Consider the following 21899-nt stretch of genomic DNA (forward strand, 5'->3'; position numbering starts at 1 on the left):
GTTGTAGTCCCCTTGTGGGACTATTAGGTGGTAAAAATAACAAAAACAAGTGATCAAAAAGAATAATTTTCCCCATAATGATACCAATGAAAACTACAAGTCGTCCCGCAAAAATCAAGTCCTCACACAACTCCACACAAAAATAAAAAAGTTAGGGGTCTTGGGAAGCGGCGATGCCCAAAAATTTTCTTCCTTTTAAAAAAAAGTGGTTTCATTGACCAAAAGATAGAAAATGTAAAAAAAAAGATGAATTTGGTACCGCTATAATTGTACTGACCCAGAAAATAAAGATATTATGTTATTTATACCGAAAAATGAACACTGTAAAATTTAAAACATAAAATCTCCATGGCAGTCTTGCTGTTTTTCCCATCTTCCTCCCAGGCTGAGTTAATAAAAGTTAATCAGAAAGTTATGTGTACCATTAAAAAGTACAACTTGTCCCGTAAAAAACAAGATCTCATACAGCTACATAGATAGAAAAATAAAAAAGTTATAGCTCTTGGAAGGCAACGATGAAAAAAGGAATAAAAACGCTGGTCACCAAGGGGTTAAGAGATGGTATATAAAATGCATGATTTGCCAATTTTAATAATGCCTCACTCAATTTTTATATGAATTTTAGTGTAATAAATAGCCAATACAACATAAGTATATAAACCTAAAATCCGCACAGGGCTATGTTCACACAGTTTGTTGTTCAGTCAGTTTTCCAGTAGCTCACAAATTAAATTTAAAGATGCTAAAAACAAAACAAAAAAACTTTTAAAACACTGGGTAGAAGACACATATAACGGCGCACGCCACCTCTTCATGTGGTGGAGCCTCCGGCACTATAGCGGCCGAAGAGGTGCGCTGTTATGTTTGTCTGTCCGTGTGTTTGTTCAATGCAGGCTAGAAATTAATGAATCAAAGGGCTCCTGATGAGGTTATTTTTAACCAAAAACGCGTTGAGCCGATACTTGTTCTTAGCCAGCTACCTAAAAATTTGTTAATAATTGACAGATTGTAACAATGTTTCAGACAAGTTAGTAGTGAGGGATACATTGTTAAATAGATTGGGTGGATCCTTGGTAATACACTGAGTATTAGAGCAGTGTCAGGGTGATATACACACCGGTTTCCCGCCTAAACCCTCACTAATAATACTGATATAGGACAAGGACAATACTAGGAGATAGATCGCCAGTTAATGCAATATATTTGCTCTGGCACATCATTTGGATTAGAGTTGTATTGGCCCTTGCCCACAATATCGTATGTAAAGGAATTAACACTATAGTGACTGAAGTGTCTTCTACCCAGTGTTTTAAAATAAGTTTATTGTAAGTTTTGTTTTTAGCTTCTTTAAATTTAATTTGTGAGCTATACGTTTAAGAGACGCAATTGGAGAGTATAATAATTGATTCCTGTGAGTTTTCCAGCCCCAAACTACCACATTACAATGACAGAAGCACAAACATTTCACTTTTTATGCAACGCTTAACCAGAATAATGGTGGTAAATTTAAAATACTTACAGATGATGAAGATGATGGTGACCATTCGTAGCTGTGATGTGTGTGACATCCTGTGTACGGTTAGTAGTATATATATATATTATTATTATTTTTTTATCTTGTAAGGACTTTACAAGAATGGCATGAACTTACGTCTTTCCCAGGAAGGAAATAACATAAAATAAAATAAAATACCACAAATTATCAGCCTGTAAAATAGTAACTTCATGTACAGTAGTCTTCATGTACAGTAATAGTAGTCTTCATGTACAGGACGCTAAATGAAATCGAAGTATGGTGTACTGAAAGTTATTCACTGCTTTGTGTTTCTGGAGGAAGGACATGGCTATAAAAAAATGTGTGAACTGAGCTAATGTGTGAACTGAGACTTGAGTTTCATTACTCAGTACGGAAAAAACACTTCCCTGCATTTCTGAAGTTTTAGCTGTGCTAAAACAAGTGACATGTCACTACACCCTGACTTGAAGAGGTTTTTCCCTCAGAGGACATTTATCATTGACATGAGGCCTACTTGTATAGCAGATACTGTGGGTTGCCATGGATGGAGGTCATTGCCTCTGGTGTGGAATCAGTGGGCAATGGCTGAAATGAGTATAAATTTAGTAGAAAAATCAGGAGATGGAATTCGTAGTCAATCAAGCAAAAGGTCAGGGCTGGCAGAGTTCACACAATATGATAATCCAAGCAGATAAGGTCAAAGGCAAGTGGCAGAAGTCAGCAGCAATCCAAATAAATCCAAGCACTACAAAAACTAACCACTCTGTTCAAGCTCTTTATCACTGGGGTTGTGCAGAAAAGAGGAATGGAGGGTTCTGGATCTCGTTTATAGTGATCAGCCTGGCTCTCACCACTGGCAGTCAGACATTGATTTACCTATTGTGTGAAAAGGTGATAAATGTCTGTTGTGAAACAACCCCTTTACGGGGTTCATATAAAAATAGAGAAAGTGAATGTCCCTTACAGCATTTTACAATCCAATACTTTATATGCGTCGGCTGTGTCTGAAATTTTCTTTCGATAGTCATACAAAAGATTATGGGGGTCATTTATTAAGCTAAAATATGCCTATTTCAGGCGTAGATTGCGGCACAGTGGCTAGTTGCGCCGCAGTCTGCGACGTTTCCGCGCTCACACCAGATCTAAAAAAGTGAGAGTGGCTTGGACGGGGAAGGGGACGGGCCGGGAGGCCCATCTCATTTACTATTAATATTTTCTATGCCAGGCATAGAAAAAGGTCTAAATATAAGACAGCAAGGAAGATGTCTTACATTTAGAACTGGTGGAGGACCCGTTGAAGTTATGAAGAGGCCGGTGCCGCTACATAACTCCGGCGGATGCACCGCCAGTTTAGGGGTTTATTAGGGGTTTATTAAGACCAGCATCTAAAACGCCTTTGTGCTCAAAGAAAGATTGTACATCGATGAAGGACCTTTCTTTGAAAGAAAGTTCCCAGAAAGCTCTTTGTCCACCCCCCTGGCTTCATTGAACATGTATGGCCAGTATTAATAGTCGATATGGACTAAAATGTGTATGGTGGTTCAACAGATGATTGCTTGTTCAACTGTATGTTCAATCATCAACCTACATCTCTCTAATGGGTATGGTCACCTTTAGAGACCCTGTGTCTCAGCATCGCTGAGATTTCCTGTTAGTCGTTCATGAATTCTATTTCCTTCTCGAGGTAGATGTCTGAATAGATATAGTCCAGTGTTAATGACTTACACTCTAGAAGATGGCTCTTATACCCCTTGGGCGATGGTCCTTATCCCCATTGATTATTTTCCTCTGTAAGTACTGATATTTCTTATTGGGTCTCGCATTTCAGTCACCAGCAGGATATTTCTATGCAATTAATTTAGACTTTATTTAGCTTATTCAGTAGACACTTTCCACCCGTCAAAATGACAAAATATTAAATAATGTAAGAATGATCGGAAACGTTCATTTTTACTTTAAAAAGTGACAACTGGTAAGGGAATAGATCCACCTGTCTCTTCAATGCAAATGAGCACTTAACAAGCTCTTCCTCTTATGCCACCAGATGTAAGGCAGCTATCCTATAAGTCAATGTTCGACCCTTTTAAATAAGCCTTGAGACATGACTCGGATAATAAATAAGCCAGCATCTCATCTGCAGACAGCTGTTTTAGGGTTATTGCCCCTCATCAGTGCAGAGCAGAGCTTACTGACTTAACTAAGTGAGAAGCCTAAATCAGGATTTCGGGGCTACAATCTCTCCTCTCCTTGAGAAGAGAGCGCCTTAATCGGCCAAAGAAGAGATAGTTTCACCCAAATGCTGACTTAGGCCTCTGACCCAGTTAAGTCTCTGCTCTGCAGTGATGAGGGGCAATCACCCCGAAACAGTTGTCTGCAGATGAGTCGCTGGCTTATTTGATATCAGAGTCATGTCTCAAGGCCAATTTAAAGGGTCGAACATTGGCTTATTGGATAGCTGCCTCACATCTGGTGGCATTAAAGGCAGAGCTTGTTAACAGCTAATTTGCATCCCTTTCCGTACGGCCTATAAGTCTCCTCAAGCCGATTAAGCTCTCTCCCCAAGGAGACATAATAACTCTGGAAGAAATAATAGAGATTACAGCTGGAGCTGTCCATGTCTTACCTGTTTTTCCTGTGCATGAGCCAGTTTTTTTTCCTAACAACTTGCTTAAAAGCTTATACTGGTGTTTTATAGGCTTATTCCCCCCACCCTAAATTATTTTTTTACATTTGCTAAAAATTGCGCAATTCAAGGAATTTCAGTGTGTTCATACCAGTGTGCTGCTGTTTTGAAGTGTACACATAAGAATATTTCCAGCATCATATATTGTTTGGCTAAAGACTGTGTCCAAGTGCACTTTTTTTTTTTCTAAACAACTGTTTTAACTTTGATTACACAAAAAATTTATTTAGCACAGATTAATGTGCCTAACCTGTTGTATTTTATGACCTTATATATGGAAATGATAAAAATTTCGGGGCCCCTGAGAAATCCTCCTCCTCCTCCTCCTCATAAATTCAGTGTACCCCAATCCGATACCTCATGTACTTTTGGATACCAGTGAAGGATAGAGGTCAGAGATAAACTTTTGGTTAGATTTTCACCGTAGGTTCTAAAGGTGGCCATACACATTATTCTAAAGTTGATCAAAACAGTTTCAACTAAAATGATTGTTCATTGGGTCAAGTTTAACAACGAATAATTGTTTTAGCCGACTGATGACCGACCATCATCGTCTGGAAACAAGTCGTCTGTGTTTGAAATTTTTGTTCAATAGTTGAACAAAAGATTTTTTGTTCAAAGAACGGTTGTTCGGGGGATGAAAGAGCTCAGTTTTATTGAATGTGTGTGGCCAGTTTGAACAACTGTAGACTAAAACTGCACATGGCCGTGTCTGCGAAAGGACTGTTTTTAAGATGATCATTTGTTCAGTGTTTGACCATCAACCATAGGTATGGTCACCTTATAGAGACCTGCTGTGAGCAGCCTACCCCAAGCATCCGTATCACTGACCGCAATAACTGTGTATATTTCCTGCTTCACTTCTATTTCCTTCACGAGGTAGATGTCTGAATAGATAAAGTCTGTCCTCCTCTACCTCAATACAGCAAATCTTCCCAGTATGACCTTCTACTGACCTAAACTCTAGAAGATGGCTTTTCTACTCCATGGACGATGCTCCTTAGCCCCTCTGATTATCTTTCTCTGTAAGTACTGATATTTATTTTTGGTTCACGCGTTTCAGTCATCAGCAAGTTGAACCATTTCTACTCAATTATACTCCTATGTGTAAGGTTTGCAGTGGGGCCCTTTATGGCTTTCATTTATAAAACCTTCTTTGCTATAATTTTTACTTTTATTGAGCTTATTTAGTTGAGGATTCCCACCCCCAAAAATGACCAAATATTAAATATGTAAGACTGATCAGAAACATTCAGTCTAACAAAAAAATAACAACTGGTAAGGGAATGGATCCAGCTGTTTCTTTGAGGAAACTCGAGCTGCCATGGGGCGACTGGATCTCATTTACTTGTAACACTGTGTATGGCAAAGTACTGGAGTGTGTGTATATCTCACCCAGAATGCTCAGGTGGATGAGGTCGAAGAATCCAGGAAAGCTGGGTGGTTTTAGCAAAGTGTAGTTTGCTAAGGCATATTTTATGGACCTGGATTTTTATGGAATGGTGGGTAGATTGTTAAAGGGACTTGCCATTCCCTCCCACTCCAGTACATTTTCCTCTAGCCTGAAGTAATCCCAGGTGTAGAGGCTGGCCTCATTACTGTAGGGAGAAATACAGGACTGCAATGCTTATTCAGTGTCAGAGCCTGCATGACCTGTTAGCTGTGCACAGGCTGATCCCCCTGTGTTAGATTTGGAGTATTTAGGTGAGGTAACCTAATGTATAGTTAGCGCCCAGATGTGCAAGAAAATTTACTTTATTTCACATACATATGGATACTTAAAGTGACTAATGACCTTGGATGTCCCCGAAATCTCTGAATTTGTCATTGCCAAGTCGACCCCAAATTTTTTATTATGATGATGATTAGGAATATTAGCATTACTGTATTTCCATTATTATTGTATCTTTGTTTAATGTATTATCACTATGATTTTCCTAATTATTTCCTCTATTAAGTGAGGTTATATCATTAAGGAGCTCCTATCAGCAGGATCAACCAAATTAAACCAGGCACACTGCCTAGTAGGGTTGATCGTTTTGATTAAAATGACACCTGTCTTGGAAAAATTGGTTGTGGTGTATTCTTTATGCAAATAAGGGCTTCTGTGCACCAAGGGGCGTGGCCAGTACCGGAAAACGGAGGCGCTAATGTGCACCAAGGGGCTAAAGCGCGCCTCTTAGTGTACTAAAGCCCTCATTTGCAAAAAGAATAATGTTCTTTTTTTTTTTTCTTGGGAACACTGCAACCGATATTTATAAAACAAGTATCATTGTAACCAGCAGGACCAACCCCATCAGGCTCTCCTAATAGGGTTGATCGTGCTCATCTGTGCTCTTCAAGTCCATTTTTACAAAAACAGATACAGAAATTAAAGGGAACCTGTCAAATGGAACAGTGTTTGAGCTCCATGCAGTATGTTACAGAGCAGGAGGAGCTGAGCAGATTAAAATACAGTTTTATGGGAAAAGATTCTGTAAAACTTGTAATTTATCCATTTATATTCCGGCTCATTCTGGGCTTTGAAGTCAAGGAGGCAGTCCTATCAGTGATTGACAGCTATCTGTGTATACACAGTCATAGAGGGCAGGCTGTCAGTCACTGATGGGACCGCCTCCTCATAGAGGGAAGGCTGTCAGTCACTGATAGGACCTCCTCCTCATAGAGAGAAGTCTGTCAGTCACTGATAGGACCGCCTCCTCATAGAGGGAAGGATGTCAGTCACTGATAGGTGCTCCTCATAGAGGGAAGGCTGTCAGTCACTGATGGGACCTCCTCCTCATAGAAGGAAGGCTGTCGGTCACTGATAGGACCTCCTCCTCATAGAGGGAAGGCTGTCAGTCACTGATAGGACCGTCTCCTCATAGAGGGAAGGCTGTCAGTCACTGATAGGACCTCCTCCTCATAGAAGGAAGGCTGTCGGTCACTGATAGGACCTCCTCCTCATAGAGGGAAGGCTGTCAGTCACTGATAGGACCTCCTCCTCCTCATAGAGGGAAGGCTGTCAGTCACTGATAGGACCTCCTCCTCCTCATAGAGGGAAGGCTGTCAGTCACTGATAGGACCTCCTCCTCCTCATAGAGGGAAGGCTTTCAGTCACTGATAGGACCTCCTCCTCATAGAGGAAAGGCTGTCAATCACTGATAGGACCTACTCCTCATAGAGGGAGGGCTGTCAGTCACTGATAGGACCTCCTCCTCCTCATAGAGGGAGGGCTGTCAGTCACTGATAGGACCTCCTCCTCCTCATAGAGGGAAGGCTGTCAGTCACTGATAGCACCTCCTCCTCCTCATAGAGGGAAGGCTATCAGTGACTGACAGCCTTCCCTCTATGAGGAGGAGGAGGTCCTATCAGTGACTGACAGCCCTCCCTCTATGAGGAGGAGGAGGTCCTATCAGTGACTGACAGCCCTCCCTCTATGAGGAGTAGGTCCTATCAGTGATTGACAGCCTTTCCTCTATGAGGAGGAGGTCCTATCAGTGACTGAAAGCCTTCCCTCTATGAGGAGGAGGAGGTCCTATCAGTGACTGACAGCCTTCCCTCTATGAGGAGGAGGAGGTCCTATCAGTGACTGACAGCCTTCCCTCTATGAGGAGGAGGTCCTATCAGTGACCGACAGCCTTCCTTCTATGAGGAGGAGGTCCTATCAGTGACTGACAGCACCTCCTCCTCCTCATAGAGGGAAGGCTGTCAGTCACTGATAGGACCTCCTCCTCATAGAGGGAAGGCTGTGGATCAATGATAGGACCTCCTTCTCATAGAGGGAAGGCTGTCAGTCACTGATGGGACCTCCTCCTCATAGAAGGAAGGCTGTCAGTCACTGATGGGACCTCCTCCTCATAGAGGGAAGGCTGTCAGTCACTGATAGGACCTCCTCCTCATAGAGGGAAGGCTGTCAGTCACTGATAGGACCTCCTCCTCATAGAGGGAAGGCTGTCAGTCACTGATAGGACCTCCTCCTCATAGAGGGAAGGCTGTCAGTCACTGATAGGACCTCCTCCTCATAGAGGGAAGGCTGTCAGTCACTGATAGGACCTCCTTCTCATAGAGGGAAGGCTGTCAGTCACTGATAGGACCTCCTCCTCATAGAGGGAAGCCTGTCAGTCACTGATAGGACCTCCTCCTCATAGAGGGCAGGCTGTCAGTCACTGATAGGACTTCCTCCTGGACTTCAAAGCCCAGAATAAGCAGAAATTTCAATGTATAAATTACAAGTTTTATTGAATCTTTTCCCACAGGACTATTTATCAGTCTTCTCGACTCCTCCTGCTCTAGAACATGCTGACTGTAGCTGATGGATTCCCTTTAAAATAGACACAAGATAAATGTATATGATTTGGGGAGCAGAAAAACTCAAAATGATTGTGGAAGTCTTAAGAAGACCATAGTACTTAAAGAGGGGTTCTCGTGAAGATAACCATTGTTATTTTCCCTATTTGTGCACAAGGGTGCAGTTCTGGGCCATGTATAGAAAGCAATTCTTTAAAGGGGTTGTCCAGGATGAGAAAAACAAGGTTGGTTTATTCCAAAAACAGCGCCACCCCTGTCCATGGGTTGTACCTTGCAGCTCAGCTCCACAGAAGTGAATGGGGCTGAGCTGTAATACCATACACAACCTGTGCTGTTTTTGGGAAAACCATCTTTTTTTAAGTCCTGGACAACAATGATTTTCCATAAAATACATTGTAATGTAGAGATTGTAAGCTGTAATTCTAAATGTTATCTCTATTCCTTTAACCTATTATCATGTTCTACATTACAGCTGTCATTGTAGGACTGTCAGGTAAGAGCCCCTGTGGGCACCAGATGGGGCGGGGTACCACTTTCTGTACATATATGTAGGTCCTATTGGCAGGAATCGGGTCTACCACATATTTATGGCTTATCCTGTGGGCACGGCATTAAATCCTCCTCACCACCGGCTAGGAGGTCCTATCAAATGTATGTAGTTGGACAGATGACTGGATTAATGTTTTGTTAAAGGGGTATAGTCTAGTTTGAGGAGGGAACTGGACAACCCTCCGGAACAACCTGCAATAACGAAGTGATCATTACTTGCCCTGCACCACTGAGGCCAGTGATCAGCTGCAGCAGTCATGTGTTTGTTGCGGTGAAATCACCAGATAAGCAGAGCCCGGCCAGGAGAACAAGAGCTGAGGCGCTGGATTCTTTAGCTAGGTACTTATTTTTTTATTGCAGGTTGGTCCGGAGGGATGTCTGTTTCCTCTTATAAAAAAAAAAAAATCCCTTTAAACTTATCAAATCATATCTCATTTTTATTTTAACGACAATCTGAGTTTACGACATTGCCTTTTGTTTATTTAATTATAATTAAATGGGTTCTCTGACCCCCACCACAGTTCTACTTGTGTGCCCGAATCCACTGTGGCTTAAGAAAGGCACTTACCTACTCACTTGCACTCTTTCAGCCCTGAGGATCATGTTCCTTCCATTGTCACATGGGTCCCAGCAGCCATTCTCTGACCACGGTGGTCATGTGCTGCCTGAGAACATGTCACTGCTGAGGACAGTGAATGGCTGCAGAGGTGCACATGAAGACGGATAGGAGATCATGATTCAGGTGCACAGGGGACCGGACTCGGTGTTGGCTGCAGTGTCGGTGACAAGGTAAGTGCCTGTTTTTAGCCTGGGTAAATTGGAGCACATAATTAGAACTGCAGTGGAACTCTTACTTAATAATTCCTATGGAAAATGTAGCTGTGTAATGTGATGTATTGTAGGAGCTGCTGTCAGACCTGTGGTGACCTTCACTCCACCCTGGAACAAGATCTTACCCGGAGAAGCTGTAAGAATGACCTGTGATGTGGACACCACCGAGCAAGGAGACATCACATACACCTGGTACAGGAACAATAAATGGACGAATACAGGAAAGAGTTTAATAATTTTACCCACCCAGTCCAGACATGGAGGGAGTTACCAGTGCGGAACCAGTGAGGATAATATCAGCGAGGCCGTTACACTCAATGTTACAAAGGGTGAGTCAATGTGACGCTATATGTAGGGTAAGGCCTCGTGCACACGACCGTTTTTCGGGTCCGCATCCGAGCCACAGTTTTTGCGGCTTGGGTGCGGACCTATTCACTTCAATGGGGCCGCTAAAGATGCGGACAGCACTCCATGTGCTGTCCGCATCCGTTGCACTGTTCCGTGGCCCCGGAAAAAAAAATAGCATGTACTATTCTTGTCCGATTTGCGGACAAGAATAGACATGTCTACAGTCGTGGCCAAAAGTTTTGAGAATTACATAAATATTGGAATTTGGAAAAGTTGCTGCTTAAGTTTTTATAATAGCAATTTGCATATACTCCAGAATGTTATGAAGAGTGATCAGATGAATTGCATAGTTCTTCTTTGCCATGAAAATTAACTTAATCCCCCCAAAAACTTTCCACTTTATTTCATTGCTATCATTAAAGGACCTGCTGAGATCATTTCAGTAATCGTCTTGTTAACTCAGGTGAGAATGTTGACGAGCACAAGGCTGGAGATCATTATGTCAGGCTGATTGGGTTAAAATGGCAGACTTGACCTGTTAAAAGGAGGGTGATGCTTGAAATCATTGTTCTTCCATTGTTAACCATGGTCACCTGCAAAGAAACGCGTGCAGCCATCATTGTGTTGCATAAAAATGGCTTCACAGGCAAGGATATTGTGGCTACTAAGATTGCACCTCAATCAACAATTTATAGGATCATCAAGAACTTCAAGGAAAGCGGTTCAATTCTTGTTAAGAAGGCTTCAGGGCGTCCAAGAAAGTCCAGCAAGCGCCAGGATCGTCTCCTAAAGAGGATTCAGCTGCGGGATCGGAGTGCCACCAGTGCAGAGCTTGCTCAGGAATGGCAGCAGGCAGGTGTGAGCGCATCTGCACGCACAGTGAGGCGAAGACTTTTGGAAGATGGCCTGGTGTCAAGAAGGGCAGCAAAGAAGCCACTTCTTTTAAAAAAAAACATCAGGGACAGATTGATCTTCTGCAGAAAATATGGTGAATGGACTGCTGAGGACTGGGGCAAAGTCATATTCTCCGATGTTTGGGGCATCAGGAAAAATGCTTGTCCGGAGAAGAAAAGGTGAGCGCTACCATCAGTCCTGTGTCATGCCAACAGTAAAGCATCCTGAGACCATTCATGTGTGGGGTTGCTTCTCATCCAAGGAAGTGGGCTCACTCACAATTTTGCCCAAAAACACAGCCATGAATAAAGAATGGTACCAAAACACCCTCCAACAGCAACTTCTTCCAACAATCCAACAACAGTTTGGTGAAGAACAATGCATTTTCCAGCACGATGGAGCACCGTGCCATAAGGCAAAAGTGATAACTAAGTGGCTCGGGGACCAAAATGTTGACATTTTGGGTCCATGGCCTGGAAACTCCCCAGATCTTAATCCCATTGAGAACTTGTGGTCAATCCTCTAGAGGCGGGTGGACAAACAAAAACCCACTAATTCTGACAAACTCCAAGAAGTGATTATGAAAGAATGGGTTGCTATCAGTCAGGAATTGGCCCAGAAGTTGAGTGAGAGCATGCCCAGTCGAATTGCAGAGGTCCTGAAAAAGAAGGGCCAACACTGCAAATACTGACTCTTTGCATAAATGTCATGTAATTGTCGATAAAAGCCTTTGAAACGTATGAAGTGCGTGTAATTATATTTCACTGCATCACAGAAACAACTGAAACAAAGATCTAAAAGCAGTTTAGCAGCAAACTTTGTGAAAACTAATATTTGTGTCATTCTCAAAACTTTTGGCCACGACTGTACAATGGGCCGCCCGTTCCGCAAATTGCGGAAGGCACACGGGCAGCTTCTGTTTTTTGTGGATCCGCGGTAGTAATACAGTTTTCATGCAATCTTCAGACTATAGAGAGTAGAGAGTAGAGAGCTTTGATTTTTGTACTTTAGGTCCCGTCGTCCTGCAGGCGCCGCCGTACATATATGAAGGAGATGACCTCCCGCTGAGATGTTACAGCGGCTCCAGGAACACAGCGGGGCCAATAGTGTTTTATAGGAACAATACAATGATAAATCCATCCACCACTGACCCCGAAATCCTGGTCAGAGACCACAGAGATGAGACCGCTGTATACAAGTGTGAAAAACAAGTAATAGACTATACTACACACAGCGATGAGACTGTCCTCACTGATCGAGGTAAGGAGCCGTATCACAACCTGGACACTACTTAACTTTGAGTTTCTGTATTTTACTACTGATCTATTTTCTATATTAATTAGAATTATAGTCATTTCAAATTTAAAGGTGACAGCCATGTTTAACTATTAAAGGGTTGTGTCCAGGATTTTGATATTGATGACCTATCCACCGCCCATACCCCCGCTCATCAGCTGTTACCATACACTGCTCTGTCCATAGTGTAGTGGACCGGACCAATGACCTCAATAGGAGCAGCGCCATCCGCCACACAATGGACATAGCAGTTTAGTTAAGACTCCAGAGCTGCAATCAATAAGCTGATTGTGGGGGTGCGGGGACCCCACCAATCTGAATCTGATGCCCAATCCTGAGGATAGGATATGAATATCAAAATTGCGGACAAACCCTTTAAAGTGTAACTGTTATGTATATGTATGTATAATTTTATTAGTTTTTTGCTAATGGTTAGGGATAGGGAACATTTTTCTAATATATTTTATTAGGGGAAAACTTTTATTTATGCTATAAATTTGGTCTGAAATGTCCCTTAGTAGCGGCTCTGAAGAAAATAGCTACTAAGGGACATCGCAGTGCAGTATTAGGGAGACGGGCTGGGAGCGGTGGGGCGTCTGCCCACACTGCTCCCTCATATAGTGGGGCTAATAAAGGGGTAACAAGTGTACAGATATATATGATATATAAATACATCAACGTCGTTCCTGCTCACTGATCAGCGTGGCCAGTGCTGTCAGTGTCCTCCCCCCTCTACTGCTGCCGGGAGCGATGCCTGCGAGCGGTAAGTGCTCACTACAGGCAATGCAGGGAGGCAGAGGGAAGCTCCTCTACAAAACACTTACCTCTTCCCAGGTGCATTATATGACAGGGGCGCAGTATACTACAGGGGGACTACAGGGGAGTGGTATACTACAGGGGAGTGGTATACTACAGGGGGACTACAGGTACACAGTATACTATAGGGGGACTACAGGGGGCAGTATACTACAGGGTGACTACAGGGGCGCAGTATACTACAGGGGGGCTACAGGGGCGCAATATACTACAGTGGGACCACAGGGAAACTACAGGGGCGCAGTATACTACAGTGGGACTACAGGGGGACTACAGGGGCGCAGTATACTACAGGGGGACTACAGGGGCGCAGTATACTACAGGGGGACTACAGGGGCGCAGTATACTACAGGGGGACTACAGGGGCGCAGTATACTACAGGGGGAATACAGGGGCACAGTATACTACAGGGGGGGCAGTATACTACAGGGGCACAGTATACTACAGGGGGACTACAGGGGCACAGTATACTACAGGGGGACTACAGGGGCACAGTATACTACAGGGGCACAGTATACTACAGGGGGACTACAGGGGCGCAGTATACTACAGGGGCACAGTATACTACAGCGGGACTACAGGGGCACTACAGGGGCACAGTATACTACAGAGGGACTACAGGGGCACCGTATACTACAGGGGGACTACAGGGGCACAGTGTACTACAGGGGGACTACAGGGGCTCAGTATACTACAGGGGGACTACAGGGGCGCAGTATACTACAGGGGGACTACAGGGGCGCAGTATACTACAGGGGGACTACAGGGGCGCAGTATACTACAGGGGGACTACAGGGGCGCAGTATACTACAGGGGGACTACAGGGGCACAGTATACTACAGGGGGACTACAGGGGCACAGTATACTACAGGGGGACTACAGGGGCTCAGTATACTACAGGGGCGCAGTATACTACAGGGGGACTACAGGGGCGCAGTATACTACAGGGGGACTACAGGGGTACAGTATACTACAGGGGGACTACAGGGGCACAGTATACTACAGGGGGACTGCAGGGGCGCAGTATACTACAGGGGGACTGCAGGGGCGCAGTATACTACAGGGGGACTACAGGGGCGCAGTATACTACAGGGGGACTACAGGGGCGCAGTATACTACAGGGGGACTGCAGGGGCGCAGTATACTACAGGGGAACTACAGGGGTGCAGTATACTACAGGGGGACTACAGGGGCGCAGTATACTACAGGGGGACTACAGGGGCGCAGTATACTACAGGGGGACTACAGGGGCGCAGTATACTACAGGGGGACTACAGGGGCACAGTATACTACAAGGGGACTACAGGGGCACAGTATACTACAGGGGGACTACAGGGGCGCAGTATACTACAGAGGGGCAGAGGGAAGCTCCTCTACAAAACGTTTACCTCTTCCCAGGTGCATTATATAACAGGGGCGCATTATACTATAGGGATCTACGGGGGCGTGTAATAATACAGATCAGGGCCCCTAGATGGTTTTTCCAATGCTCAGAATATATTGCCCGCCAGAGATATAGCACACTTTGATGGGGGCTGATCTGAGGCGGATGGTCTGAGGTTTGATCTGATGCTGATGGAGCTTAGGATGTGTGATGAGCATTTGATCTGTGGTCTGATGAAAAATATTGTTTTTCTTATTTTCCTCCTACAAATCGTAGTTGCGTCTTATAAATTGAAAACCCCCACAGTAGATTCTGTTCACTACAATGCATTCAATTGGCTCTTGTGCATACAAGGTTAAAATAAAAAAATAATAACCTATGACTTCTGCTGCTCCTCCATTCATAGTGAAATCGCCTCTGCCACCAGTGTCTGAAATTTACAAAGATTGATCATGTTTTTTTGAAGATGCATTTAAAGGGGTTTTCCAAGTGTTTTATACCCTCAGGATAGGTCATGAGTATGTGATCGATGGGGTTCAAGAGGAAGCATCGGTCACATAGCCTAGGCCCTAGGCCATTAACGGGGCTGAGCTGTGATACCAAGTGCAGCCACTATACAGTGTAAGGCGCTGTGCTTGGGGAGCTGCGAGAAGGCTATGGCGCTCACCAGAGTCCTGCCGTCTCTTCAAACAGCTGATTGGTGACGTGTCGGACCCCCGCCGGCCTCCTATCCCTGAGGATCGGTCATTAGTATAAAACACTCAGAAAACCCCATTAATGAAGACACTCTGATGCAATGTTAATGGTCAGTGTTGGATCACGTTAGAAAATATAGAATTATAGAATTATTCTTATTCTTGCCACTCTGCTACTTCACCCAGCAGGATATATCTGTGGTGACCGGTCTTCAGTCTTCTATAGAGAACATCAGTATTATATCCTCTACTTTCCATGAGCTGTGAACAATGTGATGTTTTGTAGGAGCTGCTGCCTCATTCGTGGTGACCTTCTATCCAAACTGGAGAAAGATCTTTACAGGAGAGTCTATAACAATGTACTGTAATAGAGAGCACTATGGGACATATTCCTGGTATAAAGATTGGAGGTTATTGGAGAATATTGACCAGAACTTTCTTACAATCCAGTCTGCACAAAGACATGACAGTGGGAGATACCAGTGTGGAACCAGATATGTTCTCAGTCCTGCGGTCAGCTTGGACGTCAGCGATGGTGAGTTGGGTAAATACTAATATAATGGGCACATCTCAAATCTGGAGTATATGGTGATTGGCACATTGTGTTATACAGCTATTCTACATTGTCAGGATCAGAAATCACTCCGATTCTGGTAATTTAACCTCTCAGATGCCACCGGTTACCACTGGGTAGTTCTATTGTTTGTGTAGGCACCTAAATCGTAGCAGATCATGCCATGATCTGTATGGGGAAAAACAATGGCATTAGCAATCGCTCCTCCCCAAACTGTGGAGGAGATCGCTGAATGGAACATTAACATCTTTGGCTCAATCTTTCCATGCAGTATATCTGTATTCAGGATTATAGCCCCTGACGAGCAGAGCAGAGAGGAGGATGAGGAGCTTGTTACCTCAGTGTTGTGATTAGGACAGGTTCTGTGTGTACTAATAGGACGGCGGCCATTTTATTTCCCCTGATTAATGCTCCCTAAATAAGCCATGAAAGGTATTTGGGATTATATTTATAATAATAATTTAATTTTCTTAATTCCTGGAGAACCCCTATAACTATAAAAACAAAACAAAAAATAAAGTCCAAAAATTACTTTTTTACACCAGAAAACTTGGTTTACGGTCGGTGTGAATGACCTTCCCTCCCCACCCTGTGGATACATCCAGAGTGCGATTATCTTCTTACAACCGCTTGTATTTCAGGCCCGGTCATCCTGCAGGCTCCTCTCTTTGTACATGATGGAGATGACATAAAGCTGAGATGTCACAGCCGTCCTGAGTATTCTGTAGAATGGACAAAATTCCTTAAAGATGACAAATTACTACAGGATTCAGGAGATGAAACAATAAACCTCAGACAAGGAGATGTGACTGGAAGATACCGATGTGAGAGAAGACTGAGCAGGAAACCTGTGTCTTACACCGATTCTGTGTCTGTTCCCATCAGAGGTAAATGCTGGAGGACATAAATGGGCCGGGGCAAGGTAATTTGGTGACCTGATGTGGCAAAGGGCAACCACCCTGCCCCCAACAAAAAAATACCCATGTACCTCGTCCTAATAATACACATCTGAGCTGCTGCAGAACCTCATACTACACACCTCAGCTGCTGCAGAACCTCATAATATACACCTCAGCTGCTGCAGAACCTCATAATACACACCTCAGCTGCTGCAGAACCTCATAATATACACCTCGACTGCTGCAGAACCTCATAATACACTCCTCGGCTGCTGCTGAACCTCATAATACACACCTCAGCTGCTGCTGAACCTCATAATGCACACCTCGGCTGCTTCAGAACCTCATAATACACACCTCGGCTGCTGCAGAACCTCACAATACACACCTCAGCTGCTGCAGAACCTCATAATACATCTCAGCTGCTGCAGAACCTCATAATACATCTCAGCTGCTGCAGAACCTCATAATACATCTCAGCTGCTGCAGAACCTCATAATACATCTCAGCTGCTGCATACCCTCATAATACACCTAGCTGCAGAACCTCATAATACACTCTTCAGCTGCTATAAAACCTCATAATACACTCCTCAGCTGCTATAGAACCTCATAATACACACCTCAGCTGCTGCAGAACCTCATAATACACTCTTCAGCTGCTATAAAACCTCATAATACACTCCTCAGCTGGTATAGAACCTCATAATACACACCTCAGCTGCTGCAGAACCTCATAACACACCTCAGCTGCTATAGAACCTCATAATACACACCTCAGCTGCTGCAGAACCTCATAATACACTCCTCAGCTGCTATAGAACCTCATAATACACTCCTCAGCTGCTGCAGACCCTCATAACACACCTCAGCTGCTATAGAACCTCATAATACACACCTCAGCTGCTATAGAGCCTCATAATACACCTCAGCTGCTATAGAGCCTCATAATACACCTCAGCTGCTGCAGACTCTCATAATACACTCCTCAGCTGCTGCAGAACCTTATAATACACTCCTCAGCTGCTGCAGAACCTTATAATACACCTCAGCTGCAGCAGAACCTCATAATACACTCCTCAGCTGCTGCAGACCCTCATAACACACCTCAGCTGCTGCAGACCCTCATAATACACCTCAGCTGCTATAGAGCCTCATAATACACCTCAGCTGCTATAGAGCCTCATAATACACTCCTCAGCTGCTGCAGAACCTCATAATATACTCCTCAGCTGCTGCAGAACCTTATAATACACTCCTCAGCTGCTGCAGACCCTCATAACACATACCTCAGCTGCTGCAGAACCTAATAATATACACCTTAGTTGCTGCAGAACCTCATGATACACACATCAGTTGCTGCTGAACTTCATGATACACTACTCAGCTGCTGCAGAACCTCATATTACACCTAGCTGCTGCAGGACATGATAATAAACACTGCAAGCCTTTTTAATAAAGATAAAGTCATCAGCTGCTGACGGGCATCTCTTCGTTAGGGTACACCCAACTAAGTTATGATGAGATTGATAAGGATACGGCCTAAAGGAGTGTTTATGAGCTGTCAGGAGGGAGCTAGCGATTAGGGAGAACAGAGGAGCTCCCTGTCAGATCCACTGAGAACAAGGAGGAGCAGCCTGTAGATGCAGGAAAACTGAAGGCTGCAGAAGACAAGCTGCTGAAAATTTTTACTAAAGATCGTTTTTTTCCTGAGAAAAGCAGAATCTAGTAATAATAATAAATGTCCCAAAGGTTTCCAGAGCCTGTAATAAACTAAAAGAAATTTTAAAAAAGTTATAGCCATTTGACCAAAACATATAAAAATACTTCAATACCAGAGGACAGGACGGCGGCGATCAGAGAACCACATTCACATATCTATTGTCTATTAGACCATTCTTATCTGCAGATGTATGAAGAAGTCCATTATAACCATGAACATGGATGTGACACTTGGTTCCTTATTCCCACAGAGCTGTTCTCCCGTCCAGAGATCAGACTGACCCCATCCAATATTACTGAAGGTGATGACATGACCCTGACGTGTGACACCAGGCTTAGTCCATACAGACAGAGCACAGAACTACAATTTGCGTTCTACAGAGATGGAAGCGAAGTCCAGGGATTTACCACATCTGATAGATATGAAGTTCTGTCCGCTCAGCTGGAGGATTCTGGCAATTATTCCTGTACAGGGAGAACATCAGACGGCAGAGTGTGGAAACCAAGTCAAGAGTTAGATGTCCACCTGGAAGGTGAGTGTTAGGCCGTTGTGTGCCCGTGGCCGTATTGCGGCCCCCATACGGGTCCGCGGTACACTGGCACCGGCCCGTGTGAACTCCTCACCATGGATGAGGACCCATTCCATTGAATGGGTCCGCAATCACGGAGATGCGGAACGGAAGCCCGGGTCAGAACCCCACGGAAGCCCTACGGAGAGCTCCTGTGGTGTTTCTGTCCGTGCCTCCGCACCGCAAAAAAATAGAGCTTGTTCTATTTTTGTGGTGGTGCGGACGGATCACGGACCCATTCAAGTTGAATGGGTCTCGATCCGTCCCGGCCGCCGCAAATTGCGGTCCCCAATGCACAGAAAGGACCCACAACGTGTGCTCTTGGCCTTAGGCTGAGTTCACATCTGTGTTAGAAATGCCCTTTTCTGATCCATCACAGGAGCAAACAAATAGAATTCATGTTGTGGTGGATCCATCACGTGATGGACACCAATGGAGCCTGGTGGATCTCATTGACTTTTATAATGGGGTCAGTCGGGATCGGTTGTGGTGAAATAGCACGACGTGCTGCACCTGTGGTGGAGTCTGTGAGAAAAGCTAGGAATGGATTTCATGTATCAGAGACCACTTTGCCCATACATATGACACCTGTGGCTGTATTTGTGTGGAGCAGAGGACCACCAAGGACACGGGCAGGAGGTAGGTAGGTGGTGCCGTTCTGTATTGTGCTCATACTAGCAGGATTTTTCCCCTATTGGCAGTGGTCGTGTCCAAACAGCTCATTCATAGGCAGAGAAAAGGAAAGGACCATTCACACATTCTAATTCATCTTTCAGGTGGAAGAAAGGAAAAGAGGGATTTCATGGTGATGAATATTATCCGGCTGATAATGTCAGGACTGATTGTTGTTATAGGAGCTGTTATTGTAATTCATCACCTAAAGAGCCGAGCAGCCGATCCCCAGAAGAAAGGACAAGGAAGGGGTTAATTACAAAGAGTCATCAGACACCCCCTTTAGTTTGCTAGAATTATGTCAGTGTGTCATCATCCTGTACCCCAAGTGTCAGTGTGTCATCATCCTGTACCCCAAGTGTCAGTGTGTCATCATCCTGTACCCCAAGTGTCAATGTCATTATCCTGTACCCCGAGTGTCAGTGTCATTATCCTGTACCCTGAGTGTCAGTGTCATTATCCTGTACCCCGAGTGTCAGCGTCATTATCCTGTACCCCGAGTGTCATTATCCTGTACCCCAAGTGTCAGCGTCATTATCCTGTACCCCAAGTGTCAGCGTCATTATCCTGTACCCCGAGTGTCAGCGTCATTATCCTGTACCCCGAGTGTCAGCGTCATTATCCTGTACCCCGAGTGGCAGTGTCATTATCCTGTACCCCGAGTGTCAGTGTCATTATCCTGTACCCCGAGTGTCAGTGTCATTATCCTGTACCCCGAGTGTCAGCGCGTCATTATCCTGTACCCCGAGTGTCAGCGCGTCATTATCCTGTACCCCGAGTGTCTGAGCGTCATTATCCTGTACCCCGAGTGTCAGCGCGTCATTATCCTGTACCCCGAGTGTCAGCGCGTCATTATCCTGTACCCCGAGTGTCAGCGCGTCATTATCCTGTACCCCGAGTGTCAGCGCGTCATTATCCTGTACCCCGAGTGTCAGTGTGTCATTATCCTGTACCCCGAGTGTCAGCGCGTCATTATCCTGTACCCCGAGTGTCAGCGCGTCATTTTCCTGATACTGTGGTAATTGCATGTAGTTTTAGTATAGCCACTAAGTTATTCAATAAAATGTATGTGTATAGCGCCATCTGCTGTTTCATTTTCTTATTTTTCTCTCAACCTTTCTGAGGTGGTCGCACATGCTCTGTTCCATCCTTCAACTGTCACCGGACATATCCAAAGATGAAAGCTGTTGAAAACTGTTACATTTACAGGAAGGGAAAGAAAAACCAAAAAAGGAGGGGGTCAGTCAGCACATACCAAACCGCAGGAGCACATTGCTGTGGCAGGGAACAACATTGAAAGACAAAGACATGCAATGCAATGCGACAATTAACTGCAATATAGAGTACAAAATTGCATAATAATAATAATGGCGCCAGTGGTGTTGTGCAGTGGACCTGCTGTGTAACCTACACTCCCTGAAGTGTATGGTAGCCGTCATGGCACCTAACAGGTAGAATTTAGAGTAGGAACCCGTCTAACAGAGATCGCCTTGACGCTCGGCAGACGGGCTCAAATAATTTTGTACAAAACGATTTGCCAAGTATCTCGCACTTATAGTGTAGCACTTGTTATTATTATGCAATTTTGTACTCTATATTGCAGTTAATTGTCGCATTGCATTTACAGGAAGGGAGAAAGAACACGTCCCTGAGCTGTGACCGGGAGAGAGCTGCCACGGAAAGGACACGCACCCCGATTTGGATCAAGTCATAAATTTAATCACAGGAGAGTAATAAAAAATAAAAAGGTGGTGAAAAGTAAAACTTGCCTACTGAAGACAATGCGTTTCGATATGGGCACCACATCTTCATCAGGCCAAACATAAAATACAGATAACAGAGAAAATGAAATCTAGATAATGACGATACCTAAACGCCATGTATCCCTGTGAAAGAAATAATAGTAATCATAATAATAATGATGAATGGTAAAAATCACATTAAAACGAGGGCATGCAATCACCTGCAATCTCAACCACCAAAGAGAGCAGTGGGAAGAACAGTGATGTCCGGAAAACTGCAATTATGCTCCCTATCGTTATGTTTAAAGGGGTTTCCCAGCTTCTATCAAACCCTCTCATTTAATCTGTGTCCATCTTTCACTCTGTAATACAGTGTATTGTAATTTACAAGAATGCGCGCGATCTCTCCATACGGAACAC

The 21899-nt window shown here is 44.3% G+C and overlaps 2 protein-coding genes across 3 annotated transcripts in view; one reads left to right on the forward strand and one right to left on the reverse strand.

The window, feature by feature from the left end:
• Positions 1–1614, reverse strand: part of LOC122921451 (Fc receptor-like protein 5) — a 35918-nt gene extending 34304 nt beyond the window's left edge. The window contains exon 1 of the mRNA XM_044271429.1: positions 1520–1614. Within this exon, the coding sequence (XP_044127364.1) occupies positions 1520–1568 (49 nt within the window). The 5' untranslated portion in view covers positions 1569–1614. The remainder of the gene's footprint in view (positions 1–1519) is intronic.
• LOC122921937 (high affinity immunoglobulin gamma Fc receptor I-like) lies at positions 1569–20134 on the forward strand. Of its 2 annotated transcripts, XM_044272274.1 has the most exons (9): positions 1569–1578; positions 5126–5224; positions 8962–8982; positions 9941–10198; positions 12123–12371; positions 15589–15837; positions 16518–16763; positions 18748–19029; positions 19842–20134. In XM_044272274.1, exons 2-9 carry the CDS (start codon positions 5170–5172, stop codon positions 19991–19993), a joined length of 1512 nt encoding a protein of 503 aa, XP_044128209.1. In that variant the 5' UTR covers positions 1569–1578; positions 5126–5169; the 3' UTR covers positions 19994–20134. The 2 variants fall into 2 exon arrangements, with proteins under 2 accessions (XP_044128209.1, XP_044128208.1); XM_044272273.1 differs by lacking the exon at positions 1569–1578 and having other exon boundaries at positions 5094–5224.
• Positions 20135–21899: the final 1765 nt, after the last annotated feature.

Source organism: Bufo gargarizans, chromosome 11 (assembly GCF_014858855.1).
Source record: "Bufo gargarizans isolate SCDJY-AF-19 chromosome 11, ASM1485885v1, whole genome shotgun sequence".
Lineage (NCBI taxonomy): Eukaryota > Metazoa > Chordata > Amphibia > Anura > Bufonidae > Bufo > Bufo gargarizans.